Source organism: Atractosteus spatula, chromosome 16, assembly GCF_055471065.1.
Source record: "Atractosteus spatula isolate fAtrSpa1 chromosome 16, fAtrSpa1.hap1, whole genome shotgun sequence".
Taxonomy (NCBI): domain Eukaryota; kingdom Metazoa; phylum Chordata; class Actinopteri; order Semionotiformes; family Lepisosteidae; genus Atractosteus; species Atractosteus spatula.
In genome coordinates this window covers 571,522-587,295 of record NC_142721.1, presented here as the reverse complement: position 1 = coordinate 587,295, position 15,774 = coordinate 571,522, and the positions used below count along the sequence as shown (strand labels likewise).

Below are 15,774 nucleotides of genomic sequence, written 5' to 3'. Positions count from 1 at the left end.
GGTGGTGCAGCCTGACCGGAGACATGGGGGTGACCTGCAGCTGGGGTGGGGGCATAAGGGGTGGGCGGCGCCCCTGGGGGCTGGGGGTGCAAGGATGGTGCTGCTGGGAGGGCGTGGAGGGTTCTGACGTGGCGGGGGGAGGGTGGCTAATGGTGCCGGGGAGGGGGTTGGATTTGGTGGACTGTAGAGGCTTTTCGGTCAGTTTGGTCTTCGCTGGCAGGGTCTGGGTCTTTGGATTGGGCTGCAGGACACCCGTCTTTGGTTGAAGCGAGTTGGGGGCACGGGCCGCCGTCCGGCTGGATTCGGGGTCTAAGCCAGAAGCGGGGTTGGAACGGGAGGATAAGGAAAGGTCGGGCGTCTGGGGGGGAATAAAAAACCTCCTGACGGGCTACGAGGCGGGCGAAGAGAGCGCATGCACCAGGCCAGACGCACCCACGCGGAGAGAGCGACACGGGGCCACGTGCCGAACGAGACGGGACACAAACCAAAGCAACAGGGTTTTTGGCAAAACAACAACAACCAAAAAAAAACAACAACAACAATGACATAAACACACAAACAGACACAAAAGACAATCCACGAGATGGGAACACCAACCAGGAACAGTGGGAGTGCAGAAAGAAAAGAAAAGAAAAACATGCGATTAGCCCACTGAGCGACAAGTCAATAGGCAACAAGACACTGAAAACCAAAATCCATACCCCGCAACCAAAACAAAGTGTAAAACAACAGCACGAGCAATTCAGGAAGCAAACAACAACAGTGCCATTTTCTGCTTTTTGTTTTGTAAACAAACGTTGCCAGCCAGAACCAAGCAAGCAATGCAGAAGCAAGAGCAACAGAGCTCTGTGGATGACGAATCGAGCCAGGCGCAGCTGCCAGTCACGTGTGAGGCGTGTCGTGGCGGTATCCCTTTTTACTGTCAGACTTGCTTCCCCAGAGGGCGAAGGCTGAACCTGACTGGATGAACTTCACCTCCTGAGTCTACTGCGGGAGCTATATGCTTTTTTGATCCCCCTTTGATCTGCGTGTCAATCCAAGCGTGTTGCATGGAGGCACAGGGCTAGTCTATTCCAACACCTCTTACTGAAGGCCAATTTGTGCCACATTTTGTGAAAGGAAAAACAGGACCACTGACAGGATAACAAGAAACCCAGTAATACTGTAGACCAGGGGAGCACAAGTCCAGTCCTTGAGGTCCAGAGCGTTTCTGTGTTTTTTTTCCACCTGAGCCTTTAAGAAGCCGGAGATTTAGAAAGTCCCATAAACTTGCTGGACAGTGTCTAGTGGGGACCAGAACTGGACAATTCTGCTGTGGACAAAGTTTTGGGTGTGTGTGAAATGAACAAATCTGGATTTACAGGAATGAAAGCCATGATGTTCCTTTCACAAAATAAACACTCCAATCTGACCAGCTTTCTGTACCACTCAGACCATGAGAATGTGAGATCCTGCGAATTATTCTACTCTGCATTAAACAGGATCCTAATTCAGTTTCTTATTAAGTACGAAAATGTACATACAACTTTGCCTTCTGTAAAACATTTTTTTAATTTGAAAATACTCTCTTAGTCAGATTTTTTAGCACTATGAAGATGTATCCTATTTTTAAAGACAAGCTCAAACTAGCTCAGACATTAGGTTAGCTTTGAATTAAAGACATTCTGTGATTCTGAGTCTTTTCAAAAAATGAATAAAGCCATGCTGAAATTTCTTGAAGGCCATGTGCAAACAGGGTGACAGAAAAGTGTTCTGTCTTTTGAGTTCCTAGGATTTATGATCCCATGTTTGTGAGTCTGGGTGTTTAAAATAAAGGGATACAAAGAGTTCTGTAATGAAGTGGAAAGACTCAGAAAAGCAGAAGGCCTCAAGCAGGAGGTAAAGAGAAAGAAGCTTTTAGTTGTGTAAACAGAAAATAAACACAGCTCCAAACAGGCCTGGGGATGTATTTACTGTATTCATTCACTGACCTCCTGGCGTACAGGCTCTTGACTAATCGAACAAATCCTTCTGTAACTAAACTGAACTGGGCCTCAGCATTACATTGACATAAAAAGGAATACAGATCAATATTCACTTGTCAAGCCATCGTCAGTGCAATGGAAGCAGGGAGGACACTCACCCGGGGACTGCTGAGGGGGCTGGTCGAGAGTCCAGAAGAGGCCCCGCTGATGGACCGCGACCTTTAGGAGAGACAAGTTCGGAAAAGAGACACCATCCAGCCTGTTAAAAAGGGCGCAAACCAACAGCTCTCACACAGCTACTCAGGGCCCAAGCTGGGGAGGCAGATTCTTCAGTGAGGCTGCATGATCTAGGAACTGGGCTGCTCCATGCTTTCATTCCCTACACTGGCATGAGGACCTCTTTTAAACTCGACTCAGAGGTTCCCTCAGGAAGTTCTTTTTTCAAAGGAATACTTCTTAACTTTCTCTTTGAGCAGTTCAGAAAACAGGGCTACAGTCTTCAGAGTCGTTTCATGCTGAAGCAGTAAAGAACTTGGCTGAAGGATGACTCTACTATGAAAGGGCCGTATTTTTAACTCAAATGGAAATGTGCATTTAGTATGTTTGACAAGATGGGGTAATTATTTATCCTTCTTAATCTTAAAATTAGAATCCAAATTAATATTGTTCAGCTGGAGGCACTAATGGATCTGTGCAATCACTCTTTATCTAAAATGTAACAAAACACGTCATATACAGTATATAACAGCGTGCAAACCCTCAATCAGAGTCTCTCCTTCACATCAAGATGCTTTCACTGTGTCAGAGATAAGCCTCTTTTTTTTCTATATATTTATCTGATCACCAAGTCCTCCAGACATAGAATCCTCTTTAGGCTACGTGTTGATCTTTAATCTTAAACTTCCCTTTTACCCTCAGAAGAAAAATGACTGCATTTTATCCCGAGTGCTGTCTTTTATTTTGCCTTTCTGCAGTTTTGGCTTTTAATACTTCTGTCAGTGAACAGACAAGAAAGGATTCCATGCTTGGGACCACAAGCTTTAAATCCAAATACAAAGGGAACCGCCAGGCTGGCCAAGACAGAGGATCTGGTGCGAATCAGACTTTAAACTTGAAACGAAATATTACTCACTCAATCTTCCCAAAGTTCTGTACCTAGTGTAAAATGACCACTCAATACTGCTTGTAGAGAAGGTAGTAAGTCTATGTTACAATGGAGCACCTCCTTCGTAAAGTATTTTCCTAATTTTACACTTATTTTGCAGAAGGAAAACCAAACCACCACTGTTCCAGAGCGAAAAAGAAAATGCTACAGTGTCAGCCTCCAGAGATCACTCCTGGAACGCTCTGCAACTTGATTAAATTAGGGTTGTCACTGACAGTCTCACAGCAATGGAGGAGTTTTCAAAATTCCTAATCCCTTATTTCTACTTTCATGTGACAAACAGGTTTGTATTTGGCTTGTTCAGGGCTCTCGGTGAAAATCCAGCATTGTTTAAAATCCTCCACACCACACTTATTGAACATCATCATCATCCCAGGTTCAGCCTTAATGGAAACCTCCCTCCGCACGGTTCTCACTCCATTACACCGCGCCACCCCCCCAGCCCTGCAGGATTCTGGGAACCCTAGACGATGAGTCAAGGTGCTTTGTGGCTTGTGATTTATGTTCTCAAATAAGGACTGGGGGAAATCACTTTACTAGACATTCACAAATGCAAGAAAATGAGTAGTGACACAGTGGAAATCCTTGCCACATTCCTGTTGCTGTTTCTAGATTTCACACTGTCTGAAACAAGCTAGCTGGCCATGCTGTCGAAGCTCATACCCAGGCTTCTTCCATAGCAGCCACTGGCAGCCATGTGAGTTAAACAGGCCAGATTTCCTATTTGAATCTCCTCAATTGTATCTTTTCCTACATTCCTTAAGTGTTGACCTGCTGCAGATCTGGGGATGGGTATATTTGTTCTGTAAAGTTAATAGTTCATTTAAAAACATGAATAATGACTCAAGTGCTACAAATACAGAAAGACTTTATGGGTCCCTTTGGCTGGTCTTGTAGAGCAGATCAACGCAGTCAGGACTTCACACAGTTTATTTTCAAGGGTACCCACTCTGGCAATAGGAGTGAGAGAGCATTCTAAGTAGCCTACTATACCTTTTATTTGCGTCAGGATGACAAACTTTTGTGTCCAACTAAATGGATTCACATTAGTTAATTAAAAACAACTTGCTTTGAATTAAGAAGGGCTGAGCATCAATATATAAATGTGTGATTTAAAAGGTGTCTGTAAATTGAAATAAGTCAGTCAACAAAATGTCAGTCGAAGGAATCTTTCCGGAGAATAGTCTTCATTCAGCACAGTTTCATACTTCCGACCTGTAAATGGAGTGGCGTGGAAGTGTCTGTCTGGGATTTCTTGAGCTATACTTTGTGAGTACACAAGCTTTTAAAAGTTTTTTTCTCAACCACCCTTCTGTGAATCACGTCTGTATTTTCCACTTGTTTTGCAGTTCTATTCTTTGAATCGCAGAAGTTATAATGCCGAGATGTGTCAAATCAGCACAACCAAGATCCCAGTGAAGCCATTAAAACCTGGGCCAGAAAACACAGTGGAGAAAACGAGGTCCTGAGCGAAAAAGGTGGGTCTCCCAGGGACGCCGGAAGGGAGTCTTGAGGTCTGTTAGCTCTCTCTGCGTGTTGCATCCTTCAAATCCACTTCCTCCCTAACCTTGTTCGCCTCACCTCTCAGCGCCACACACGCCTTTGTGCTTGATTTACATTTGTTGTTGAGGAGTCCTGGAGTTTCTATTCGCATTGTCGGCTCCCCCAAGTGGTCTTTTGATTAGTATACATTTCTCTAGGGAGGCTCATCTTTGAAGGAAAATGTGTCATTTTTGTTTGTTTTAGGGCACGTCGAATCAGACACATTCATCCTGGTGTGAGGTGAGTGCACTACCTATTTTTTAAAACAATGCACTGTAGACTTTTGGATATCTTTCGCACTTTGGACTGTAAAACTTCGATAAGGTTAAACAACTCTTCCAGATTGATATCCTCCTGTCCAAGATGCTGATGTCATTAAAATATCAGTCTTTTCTTTTACGCATGTAGCAGACAGGCACTTGACGGCCATAATAGGGTTTTCAGATTTAATTGCCCATAACTGCATTTGTTTTTGTTAAAAGAAAATGGAACAGTAAATCATAATTAAATTAATTACTCCGCACATTTACAAGGCTCAGTGGCGAGGAAGCTTTGAAACTGGGCGCTTTTCATTTATGGATTTGTCAAATGAGATAAAGGAAATAGTGCAGAAACAAAGAGGAACGTGGAGAGATTACAGTACGTGATTCCAGAGTCTAAGTCGAGAGAGGTTTCTATCTCACTTTGTGCCATTCATTATTGGACAATGAAAGCAGCACATTAATGTTCCTTTGATTTCTGCGCTGTACTGTATCTGCCCTCCAGCAGGTCATACAGTGATTTTAAAATGCATAGGGCAGCATCTATGAGCTTTAAACAATTTTTTTCCCTTAATCTTTTGTTTCCCCTATCGCAGCATAAAATGCTTGTAACTTGTGCAAAAGAATTTTCTGCAATGCTGAAACTTTCAGTAACTGTTGTACTCTGTTTCAGTAAGCAAAACCTGCAGTTCACAAATGGAAAAGCAACTACAATGAGATGTCCATTCTCAAAGGTGATCTGGCCTCAGAATGCAATGATCCCTTACAGTTCAGTGAGGTTGTTTAGCTTAAGCTGTACATGAGTCTCAGTGTAGAACTGGTAAGCCCTTGTAAAAATCGTTCTTCTTATGCTTCATTTTCTTCATTTTCATCTTCAGAGGGAAAACGGCTCACACACTCACACCAGGACCAGTGTTCCCAGAAGACAATTAACCCACCAGTCTGTCTTTGGACTGGGTGTGGAAACTGGGGGAGAACATATAAACTCCACACAGACAGCACCCCAGGTCAGGAATGGGGTCCAGGACCCCAGTGCTGCACAGCTGCCATGCTGGCCACTGCACCACTCTACATTTCTGAACCATTTGAAATCACTCAAGAGCTCGTTGGTGTTACAATGGCTTAGAATGGACACGCTTTCAAATGCAAAGAAGAGTCTGCTGTTGGGGAAAGAGATTGTTCATCATCTTGAGAAAGGCGCTGCAAATCTTTAACCACAAAAGAAACATCTTGCACTACAAGCAAAGACATTTTTGTATGTACTATATCTCAAAAATACTACAGCTGCGAATTCCAACCACCCTACAAAGCACACCTGGGTGGCCCCGTCTCCCGGAAAGGCTGGGACGTTGAGAAGACGGGGGGAGAGGGGGTTGGGGGGCTTTGGCTTGTGGAAGGTGCAGAGGAGAGACAGCACAGAGCCCAGGGAGGACTGGGGCTAGTTCTGAAAGAAAGGACCCTGGAAACCCCACAGGCATTCACCAACACAACATGTGCATGTCCTACAGCAGCAAAGCAAACCCGGACGAAGGGCAGGGATACAGAACAGACCAAGATCCATCAATCAAAGCAAACTGGAAGCAGTCGAAAATACAAGACAAGAAAATAAACCACTCCGGAGGGGAGAAAGAGAAAAATAAAAACACACCTCAGCCATCAGACACTATTTGTGCACTGTAGGGTCACTAAGTAAAGATGCAGTACTGCTTTTCAGAGAACTTTGTCTTTGGAAAAGGTTATACCCAAAACTGAAAAAAATCATTATTTTATATTTTATTTCTAACCCTGAGCCTGGGGCAACACAGTGTCTAGTGGATTTCATTCCAGCTGAGCTCTAACTCTCCAGTGCTAATTGATGACTTAATTGATCTGCTTGCTTTAGATATTTTAATCTATGTTGTTTCTTTTGTCAGTCCTTGGTGTTAAATATACCCTACTTTCAGGTTACAGTTTCCAGCAATCTTCGTATACAGAACTTTACATGGCCTCACATTAACTTGTTTGCTGGTAGTTCTGACTGAACAGCTCTTACTAATGAACCCAGTTGGGAGTGACATGACACGCCCACAACGGGAGTGGCACTGTAGAAGACACGCCCACAATGGGAGTGACACTATAGCAGACGTGCCCATAACGGGAGTGACACTATACCAGACACGCCCACAATGGTGGTGACACTATATCTGACACGCCCACAATGGGAGTGACACTATATCAGACATGCCCATAACGGCAGTGGCATTATATTAGACATGCGCACAATGGGAGTGACACTACAGCAGACACGCCCACACTAGGAGTGTCTCTGCATCAGACACACCTACTGCAGAGATGCAATTGGTTTTACATTTCAGGCAGCATATTTGAGGACAGTTCTGAAACTCAGAAATATGTTTACACAGATTTCAAAGCCAATTTGATCTTTTACAACCTGGAAGCAAATATACAAACATGCCCCAAATAGAAAACTGAAACCAATTAAAATGTGATTGAAGAACTCAGCTGGATCAAAACCAAGAGGAGACACTGGCCCACTAGGATCATGGTTGGGAACCACTATTCTAAATACAGTAGAGATTTGTTCACGAAAACATCAAGGAGAAAGCTCTAGTACAATATTTAATTTAACAATGCTCTTACAATTTAATTTAACAATTGACACTGTCAATTCTCATCCTTAAATGGAGATTTAAATAGAGAGACATTCATTTTGCTCTACTGTGTGCTCTCACAAAATCATACCTTGCTTTTTTTACATTTCCTGCTGTAACAGCAGAGAGTACTGAAGGCAAAGTAACAACAAAACAACAACTGAGCAAAAGCCTGAAGGTGTGAAGAAACACTAAAATAAATAAAGTAAAATGAACCTTAATTTTCATTTTTTGTTTTATTTTTCAGCTCAGTGATGGTCATAATCTGTATTTATTTTATTGTGCGAAATTAATTAGACACACCAGAGTGATAGAAAGGCCTCCAAGTCTGAATTCCACTTCAAGTTTAAGTACAAAAATCTGACAGAAAGGTCTATATGTTAATCTATATTAATCTACATATTTAAATTATATATACATTATAGATTAAAAACTATAAGCCTGAGATTCTGAAGAAAAAACTTTAGAAGAAAAAAAATAAAAAAATTACTTCCATAGGAGGTTAATATTTATGGTGTTTAAAGTAAGTGGCCTCAGACAAAGAGCTCTGAATTCTTTATTTTTATAAATTTAGAATCGGCAATTGATTTTGCCACCAATGTGTTTTTCATTCAGGGCTGCAGGGGAACTGGAGCCTATCCCAGCAAGCAACAGGCGCAGGGCAGGATACACCCTGGACAGGACGCTAGTCCATCAAAGCGCACACAGACATACCTACTGTATACAAGCTCCACACAGGTAACGCCCCAGGTCGGGAACTGAACCCGAGCTCCAACATTGCTAGGCATCAATACTGACCACTGTGCTGCCGTGCCACTCTACTGGAGAGATATACTTAACTGAATCTGTGTAAAATGTATTTCAATTTCTGAGGCATGTGTCCACGTGGGCTTTCCTTTCAGGAGGCCTGAAGCTAAATGCCAGAGGCTTTTCGCTTACAGTCTAGGTTGGGACAGACTGATAGACACGGACTGTGACCCCAGCTTGTGTTGTTAACAGTCAAAAGCAAAGGGAGAGAACTTCAGATTCCACTTCTAAACGAACAGCCCAGTCGAATACAAATGAAGGGAAACGTTCTTGTTTTCCATAGTCTTGATAAAACAACGATCTCCAAAAGCAGTCTCTTTTGAAAGGAGTGTAATTCTGAAGAATGGCATGTACCCAGAAGCTTGCTGTGGGGGAAAGTGTTTGATAAGGACTCCAACAAGTTCGGTGCTAGTGGTGGACTTCATGCCAAAATAGATGGAAAGCTAATTATGTGATTTACAAGGGGTGAAAAACTGCATTGTTGGTCTGGGCTCAGTGTTGGAAAAAAGGAAAGACTGAGCTCAGAACTGCTTCTGCTTAACATTACTGTACTGTAGAAATCTGACTCTGGCCTGGGGTGGTTACTCCTGACCTGGCTTGAGTGCACTTTTAAATTGAATTAACTGAAATGAAATTTAAATATGATATGTTAAATGTTCACAGTCAAGAGTACTCTTTTTATGCCAACAACTAAAGTGATAAGGAAAGCTTATTTGAAGTTTATTGGCGAGCTCCACAGTAATTTAAAACTCTCTATCTTTTAGTCAAGATAGCTCGGTTACACATTTTCAGCGTCAATGTCAATGCTACTGTAATGTCATTTTCGGTAGCAGGCAAATCCCAATAAACTGAAGTCGTCATTCTGTCCACAGTGGAAATAAGGACATTCTTGTCTTCTGTTGTCTGAAGACAGAAGCTGAAATGTTTGACACTTTTTAGATCAGTGCTGGGTCTTACAGGTCCAGCACGTTTCATACGTCACCCAGTCAGCAATCTGAAATGACCTGGAACAACTTCATTTGGAGAAATTAAGTAGATGGTAGTTTAGACATCTAAAATTAAAATACCAGTAAAATATCCTGTAATTTGTCCATACCTGACTTAACTGAACCAATTATTTACCTAAATGGATCAAAACGGGTGTTCTGTAAGGGTGATCTCACCAGCACCAGGGTTATCTAGCGGTCCTAGATCACTCGAATCTGTGGGACACAGTAGCCTGCAGTGCTATTCGCTCATTTCTTTCAGCTACAGTGGGTAAAATTAAATTTTGTACCAGAGCATTTCTCCTGGGAAGAAATAAACAAGAAATAAAAAGGGATATCCAAACATTCTTTTTCTCAGACAAGAGAATAAAAGGTTTAAGAATAAAAAATGTTCAGAAAAGCCACACTGCATCTTTAATCTAAGAGTTGTAAGGGAGAGGACATAAACAGTGAATACCTTTCTTCTTTGTTGAATTTGGGATTGGCATCAGAGATATCCAAGCTTTTACTGAACACGGCCTTACTACAGCGGGAAAACAAAGTGAACAGAGAGAGTCAGTTACTAGCTGTGCTGGTCCAGTGATTCCGCTACTGTAAGGTGACGCTCCCCTCTCTTCCCGGAGCTGTGGAACTGGCCTCACCTCATATCAGCAGCTCAGTTCCATCTTCTAGGTGCTGCACACGTTTACTTCAGATCTCCCTGGCCTTCCTACTTGAGATTACTTAACATACAACTACCAACCCTTTAGACTGTTGTCTGTGATAGGTGTTTTGCCTAAAGTATTTTACAAATCAGACTGATTATTATATACTTTAATTATTACGAAAAGTTAAGGACACTGATTTAAGGTCACTGGCTGCCATGGCTTGTAGTTCAGAGCTGCTGATGCAGTCAGATCCGTCTCAGGATTTCATCTGAGTATCTCAAGTCTTTTGTTTTTTTGACATTCTACACAGATATTTGTAAAACATCACATTAAATGTGAATAAAGCTTTGACGATTACAAATTTGCCACAGATCTGCAAGCTCTGGTGTTTCAGCATTTCCTCTCACAAATCGTTTCCAAGAACACAACACATATTCTTCTTTTGACATATGACAGCCCTGACAATCTGTGGGGACACAATGTGCGTTTTAACTAGGAACCCCTTCACAATGATGCGGTGGGTCTCCATTCATTTGCGATGAATCAGACTTTAGAAATGGACCAGACACCTATCAAAGGGCAGCTGTGTGACAATCCCATGACAGAAAAAAAACTTTAACCTTGTCTGTCCCAATTTCCCGAAAAAAGGAACCCACACTGGTGTGAGAAAACAGATAAATAGTTTGAAAATATGAACTGTAGGGAAACATAAACAGACTTAATTGGTCTGTCAGGCACACAACTTGTTTCCAGCATGAGTTATGTCCTGGGTTCATCTGCTGTCACTCTGTTTACACTCCAATAAATTATGTTGTAATTTCAGGCCATTTTAACATCACTGAAAATAGAGAACTTTATACTGTTATCAGAGCCCGCATATGAAAAAAAACATGGTAAATGCTTAAGAATAATATTCCAGCGGGCCGATGACAACCCAGTCCCTGACCTTAGGAAATTGAGTGAGAAAACTGGGTTTTCATTTATGGGAATCTCACTACAGCTCCTGCGGGCCAGACTGGAGGGGGACACCAGTACTTCTGATCGTGGATCTGAGGTGCGACTGAAGAATCAGCAGTGAGATGCAGGGAGTTTGTCTGTCCCTGACAGATGTGAAAATTGGGTTGCTTCGCTCATGGGATCTTAAAATAACTATTTAACTAGGAAGTGGGTCAAATGCAGCACAGAGCTGATTTTGCTGTTGAACTACTGTACGTAATTTTACAATGATACCAAAAACAACTTTTCTCAAAGTAAAAATACAAAAATACATTCGTTCTATCTACATCATTTTGTGGTAGTGAAACTGAAGCATTTTAGATTAAAACAACCTTCTTGATCAGGTTATAAAAATGTATCACTGTTGTGGGAACATTTGCTTGAATAAACCCAGTTAGTACAGAACAGTCCTTGATCACAGCCTGACGCCGAACAGGAGAGCAGGCAGGTGTATTAGTTTCCTCCTCCACATTAAGGATTATTTTTTATATGTTTTAGGTAACCTGGAGAGGACTTGTTTTCTCAATCCTTCCTCCATGTAAATGTTAAGAGTTGTCTGGGCTGGAAGAAATAAGCATTACAGTGAAATTAAAATTCAGTAATTCTGCCTATTGTGGTAAATGCAGAAAGAGTGTCAAACCCCCTGCTGGCAGTGCACTGCAGTCCAGGTTTAACATGATCCTATAAAAAAGACTTGGCTTCACCAGCATTGTGCTTTAATCTGGGCTGCTGATAGAGGCAGAGGGCATGTGTTAGGGAATTAAAATCAAAGCAGACCTTCAGATGGCCTTAAATCAGCCCTCCATGGTCTCCTGATTCTGAGCATAAATCAGTTTTATGGCGAGTGCAGGCTGTTCCAGGGAGCCCCGCCTTCCTCCGGCTGGTGTGCTCGTCAGGGGAGGTGTCAGCTGCTGCTCTGCTCTGTCACCGAGTTGGGGAGGCGGGCCCTGTGCTTTGTGCTCTCATGCAAGATGCCCCTGAAGGAGGGGGGGCGGTGGTGGAGGTGGGCGGGGGGGCCATACCTTTGCCCGTGTTGTGCCATCTCAATGGCCCTCCGTGCCGGCACAGGGGACCCACCATCGGTGACGCTCAGCACCTCCATGGACTTGCGCTCCGGCCTTCGCTTGCCGTGTCTGTTCAGCATGGGGGAGTCCACGCGCTTCCTCGGGGGGTCTGCACGGACAGCGGGAGAGACCACAGGCTTGTGAGAGGGGGGCGCGCTGGCGTGGGCACTGGGAGTGACCGGTCCTTTCTCACCACCGTCTACACTGGTGGCCAAGCGAAGCTGGCGCTGGTCAGAGCTGTGAAGGGAGACTGTGGAGGAAAGCCAGGCTACTGCTGCATGTGCTGCTGGTAGACCAGTAGGTGGCGCTCTTTACTCTAGACCAGAATAACCAAAGCACTGCCCCAGCACGGTGACGGGAAATGCTGTTCTATAGCAGGTGCTACTCTCCGGCTAAGACCTTGAGGTGCTCACTGACATTAAAGATCCAGATGATAGATATGCAACAGCTGGGGCATTAACCTGTGTCTTGGCGAAACTCCTTTTCCTCTTGCTCTATTTGGCCTACCAAAAATGTATCTCTTAATTTAATCGGTGAGGTGAATTTCACACCTCTCAGCCTGATCTGCTATGCAGTGGAGCTGCAGAAAAGGCTATGGCTCATCACTGGGGTGGGTGTTTTACAGTGTTTCCTGCACTGACCTCAATGCAATTATTTTAATACTTACGGTAGGAGAGTTTTAGATGCATATGGCCGATGTAGACTCAAGACATTTAAGAAGAGACTGCAGATGTATTTGAACCCACTTCAATTAAAAACATGATTGCTCAAACTGTGCTGGACTCTTCAGTGGTATACCTGCTTACAGTGCCCTGTGGTCACCTGAGTTTGTAACGTGCTGTGAAATTGTGCTTCGGACGAAAATGCAAGAAACTAAAATCGAACCGGTTAATGCCAGGGCTGCCCTTCTCTTACCTATTTCATTGCGAGGCGGAAGGTTCTCGTCCTCATGACTCGGGTACCTTTCCTTCCGGTCGAGGAGAAGGAAGTAGATCATTTTCTCCTGGTTGTCTCTGAAACGAAGACGCGAGAAGATCGCCATCAGCAAAAGGAAAGCACAGGGCTGTTCTCCCAAGAACATCTTCCGCACACTGTTCTCTCCTGAACTGACCCAACCCCTGACAGACATCTACAACCTACAGCCAGAGCCTTCAAACCTACAGTAGGTTCTCCATGTTTCCATTGTCTAAGAACTAGTGTATAAAAAAGAAATGAACTGCCTCCTTTCAAAGCATCAATCACCATCACTTATGATGAAGCCTGAAAAACAGCAGCTCCTCAGAGTGGCATCCTGCTGTGGAGCAGAAAGTGATTAGAAAAAGTGTGATCTGAAACAGTGCAAGCAAATCTGCATCATCAGCTGAAAAAAGCTGAAAAAAAGAGATTCCCCTAGCCTACAGTAACTGTGCTTAATGCTCCAAGTGAGGCAAGAACACAGCAGAAGATGCTTTCCCCAAGTTCAGGCGGTTTAAGGAAGAAACTACAGCCCATTAATCAAGTACAGTAACGAGCGCCACAGATAAGCTTGCTGATGGTAATTGCACTATTTTTGAGATGATGAATGGGCTCCTCTGCTCGACCGTGTCTACTGTGGAATCCTCAGGCAGCTCCACAGCGCTAGTCAGTGGAAACTGACTGAAGGGTCTGAAAACACAAAAGCACAGAGCCCTTCCGCTCTCTGCAAGCTGTGTCCGTTTACTCACAGCAAGCACGGCAGTGGTGCCACACCACTGCTTCTTGAACAACTATCCTTGGAAGTTATGAATTAGTTGATTAAGCCGTAAACCCTCCAGTATAACAGACTTTGGACTTTGGATGAAATCAAGAATACTCCAGGAAAGCAGGAGTGTAATGTTCTCATTCTGAGTCTTGCTAAAATATTTGTTCCCTAACAAGTTAACACCTGAAACTGTAAAAGCTGAAGAATTTTTTAAATATTTGAAACCAGGACCTTAACTCCATCCTTAGGGTTTAATTGCTAAACATATCACCAAATGAAAGTGACACAAGTCCAGAGACGCAGAGATCTGACGGCATTCTGGGATTCCGCTGTACATAAAGTATGAAGCAACTTACGTCAGCGGTGAACTCCCACAGGCCTGAAGCCTGGCACTCGCTTTGCATAGTCTCCCCCTCCTCCCACTAGCCCAGCCGGGACACACACTCACTCTTCAGACAGCAGGTCCTTCATCAGCTTGTTCTTGTCGCGAAAGCAGCCCAGCGAGTGCATGCTCTCCAGCACATCTGGGTCGATGTCGTCGGCCGAGGGCAGAGAGCGGATGGCCACCTTTCGGGGGATGGGCTGCTCCGGTTCTGGCTCATTCTTGCCTCCTCTGATAGGAACAAACAGCAATGCCAGGTACAGAGCCAGCTACCCTGGGCAAAAGCTCCACCAAAAGCTTTCATTTAATACTTCTGAACACCTGGGACCATTCTACATTTTCTCTTTGGAGAGAGAGAGAGAGACGCCTGCTGAAAGTGACATTTCGGGAATAACTGAGGGACGGGGTTACCCTGATCAGAAATAACCATTGTGCAATATTTTGTATGGTTTCTGTTTGAGTTTTAACTCTTCACTAACACCATTCATTAAGGATTCAGATACCATGGCCGTTCTGCAAGATCTCTCTCTTTTTAGGCGATCTGCAGAATCAATAAAACTAGCACTTGTGTTCACAACGTACAGTGGAAATCAAGAATATACAAATGTTTCACCTGACTAAACATTTTTGTGTAGACAATTTCTCAACTCACATGCCCTTAAACCAATTTAAAGTAACATTTTTACTCTGGTTTAATTCAGCAACAAAATAAATTCTTCTTTTAAGAAGAAAAAAGAAAAGCAACTTCTATGTTTTCATTTTCTCTACAGCAATTTAATCTGGAGCACACTGAATGAGTCTGACAGTGAACAGCACACTGAAGCCTCTATGGGGAAAGCCTATTTTCTATTGAATATGCAGCGACTGCTTCTGAAGGACATCCATTCATAGCAGCATCAGTGTGTGGCCAGAGCTCTACTCAGACTACAAAACCTTCTACAAACCAATCACTTCAGAGCAGCAGTGGGAATACACTTTGTGCGTCGATGGCTTTTTCCATCCCATTCCTAACCGCTTCTTCCAGTGAGGGAGACAGAGCTCTTTCCCGGAAAGCAACAGGACCAAGGCTTACGGGCATAAGGCACTACGGATTCTGTATGTCTTTGAAGGCCGAGCACTCAGAGGAAACCCATGCGAACACTCAGAGAATGTCCAAACGCCACACAGACAGCATCCCAGGTCTAGAATTGAATCCAGGGCCCCAGTGCTGTGAGGCAGCAATTTTAACCAGTGCACCACTGTGTCACTCAAAATGGCTTTTTTTCTTAACAATTTAAAACTAATCTCACATCTTTGCTGAAATGCATGTTGAGTTCTTGCTTCCTCTACAATTTATTTACAAAAAATAGATATATACATAAATCTTAAAAAAACATAAATACTTTTAGAACTGGTGAAATTATACTATACCAATGAGCAAAGGTGGTAGTCATTTGTCGAAAATGACTCATACTGTAGCTAAACACAATCTCAAGGTGGGGGATTGAATACTTACAAAATAGAATCAATATACTTCAGGTTTTTGATTATGCGTTGCAGTTTTTGATGACATTTAAATTCTTTCACCTACAAACATGTTCATTTTGAGGA

General features: G+C 43.3%; 1 protein-coding gene across 1 annotated transcript in view; it reads right to left on the bottom strand.

Annotated features, from left to right (window-relative positions):
- The window catches only part of brsk2b (BR serine/threonine kinase 2b), a 139,007-nt gene that overhangs the window by 31,576 nt on the left and 91,657 nt on the right, over positions 1 to 15,774 (bottom strand). Inside the window, exons 9-12 of the mRNA XM_088935141.1 lie at positions 14,251 to 14,415; positions 12,998 to 13,095; positions 12,041 to 12,191; positions 2,123 to 2,183 (exon numbers count right to left, since the gene is read on the bottom strand). Coding sequence (XP_088791267.1) covers positions 2,123 to 2,183; positions 12,041 to 12,191; positions 12,998 to 13,095; positions 14,251 to 14,415 — 475 coding nt within the window. The remainder of the gene's footprint in view (positions 1 to 2,122; positions 2,184 to 12,040; positions 12,192 to 12,997; positions 13,096 to 14,250; positions 14,416 to 15,774) is intronic.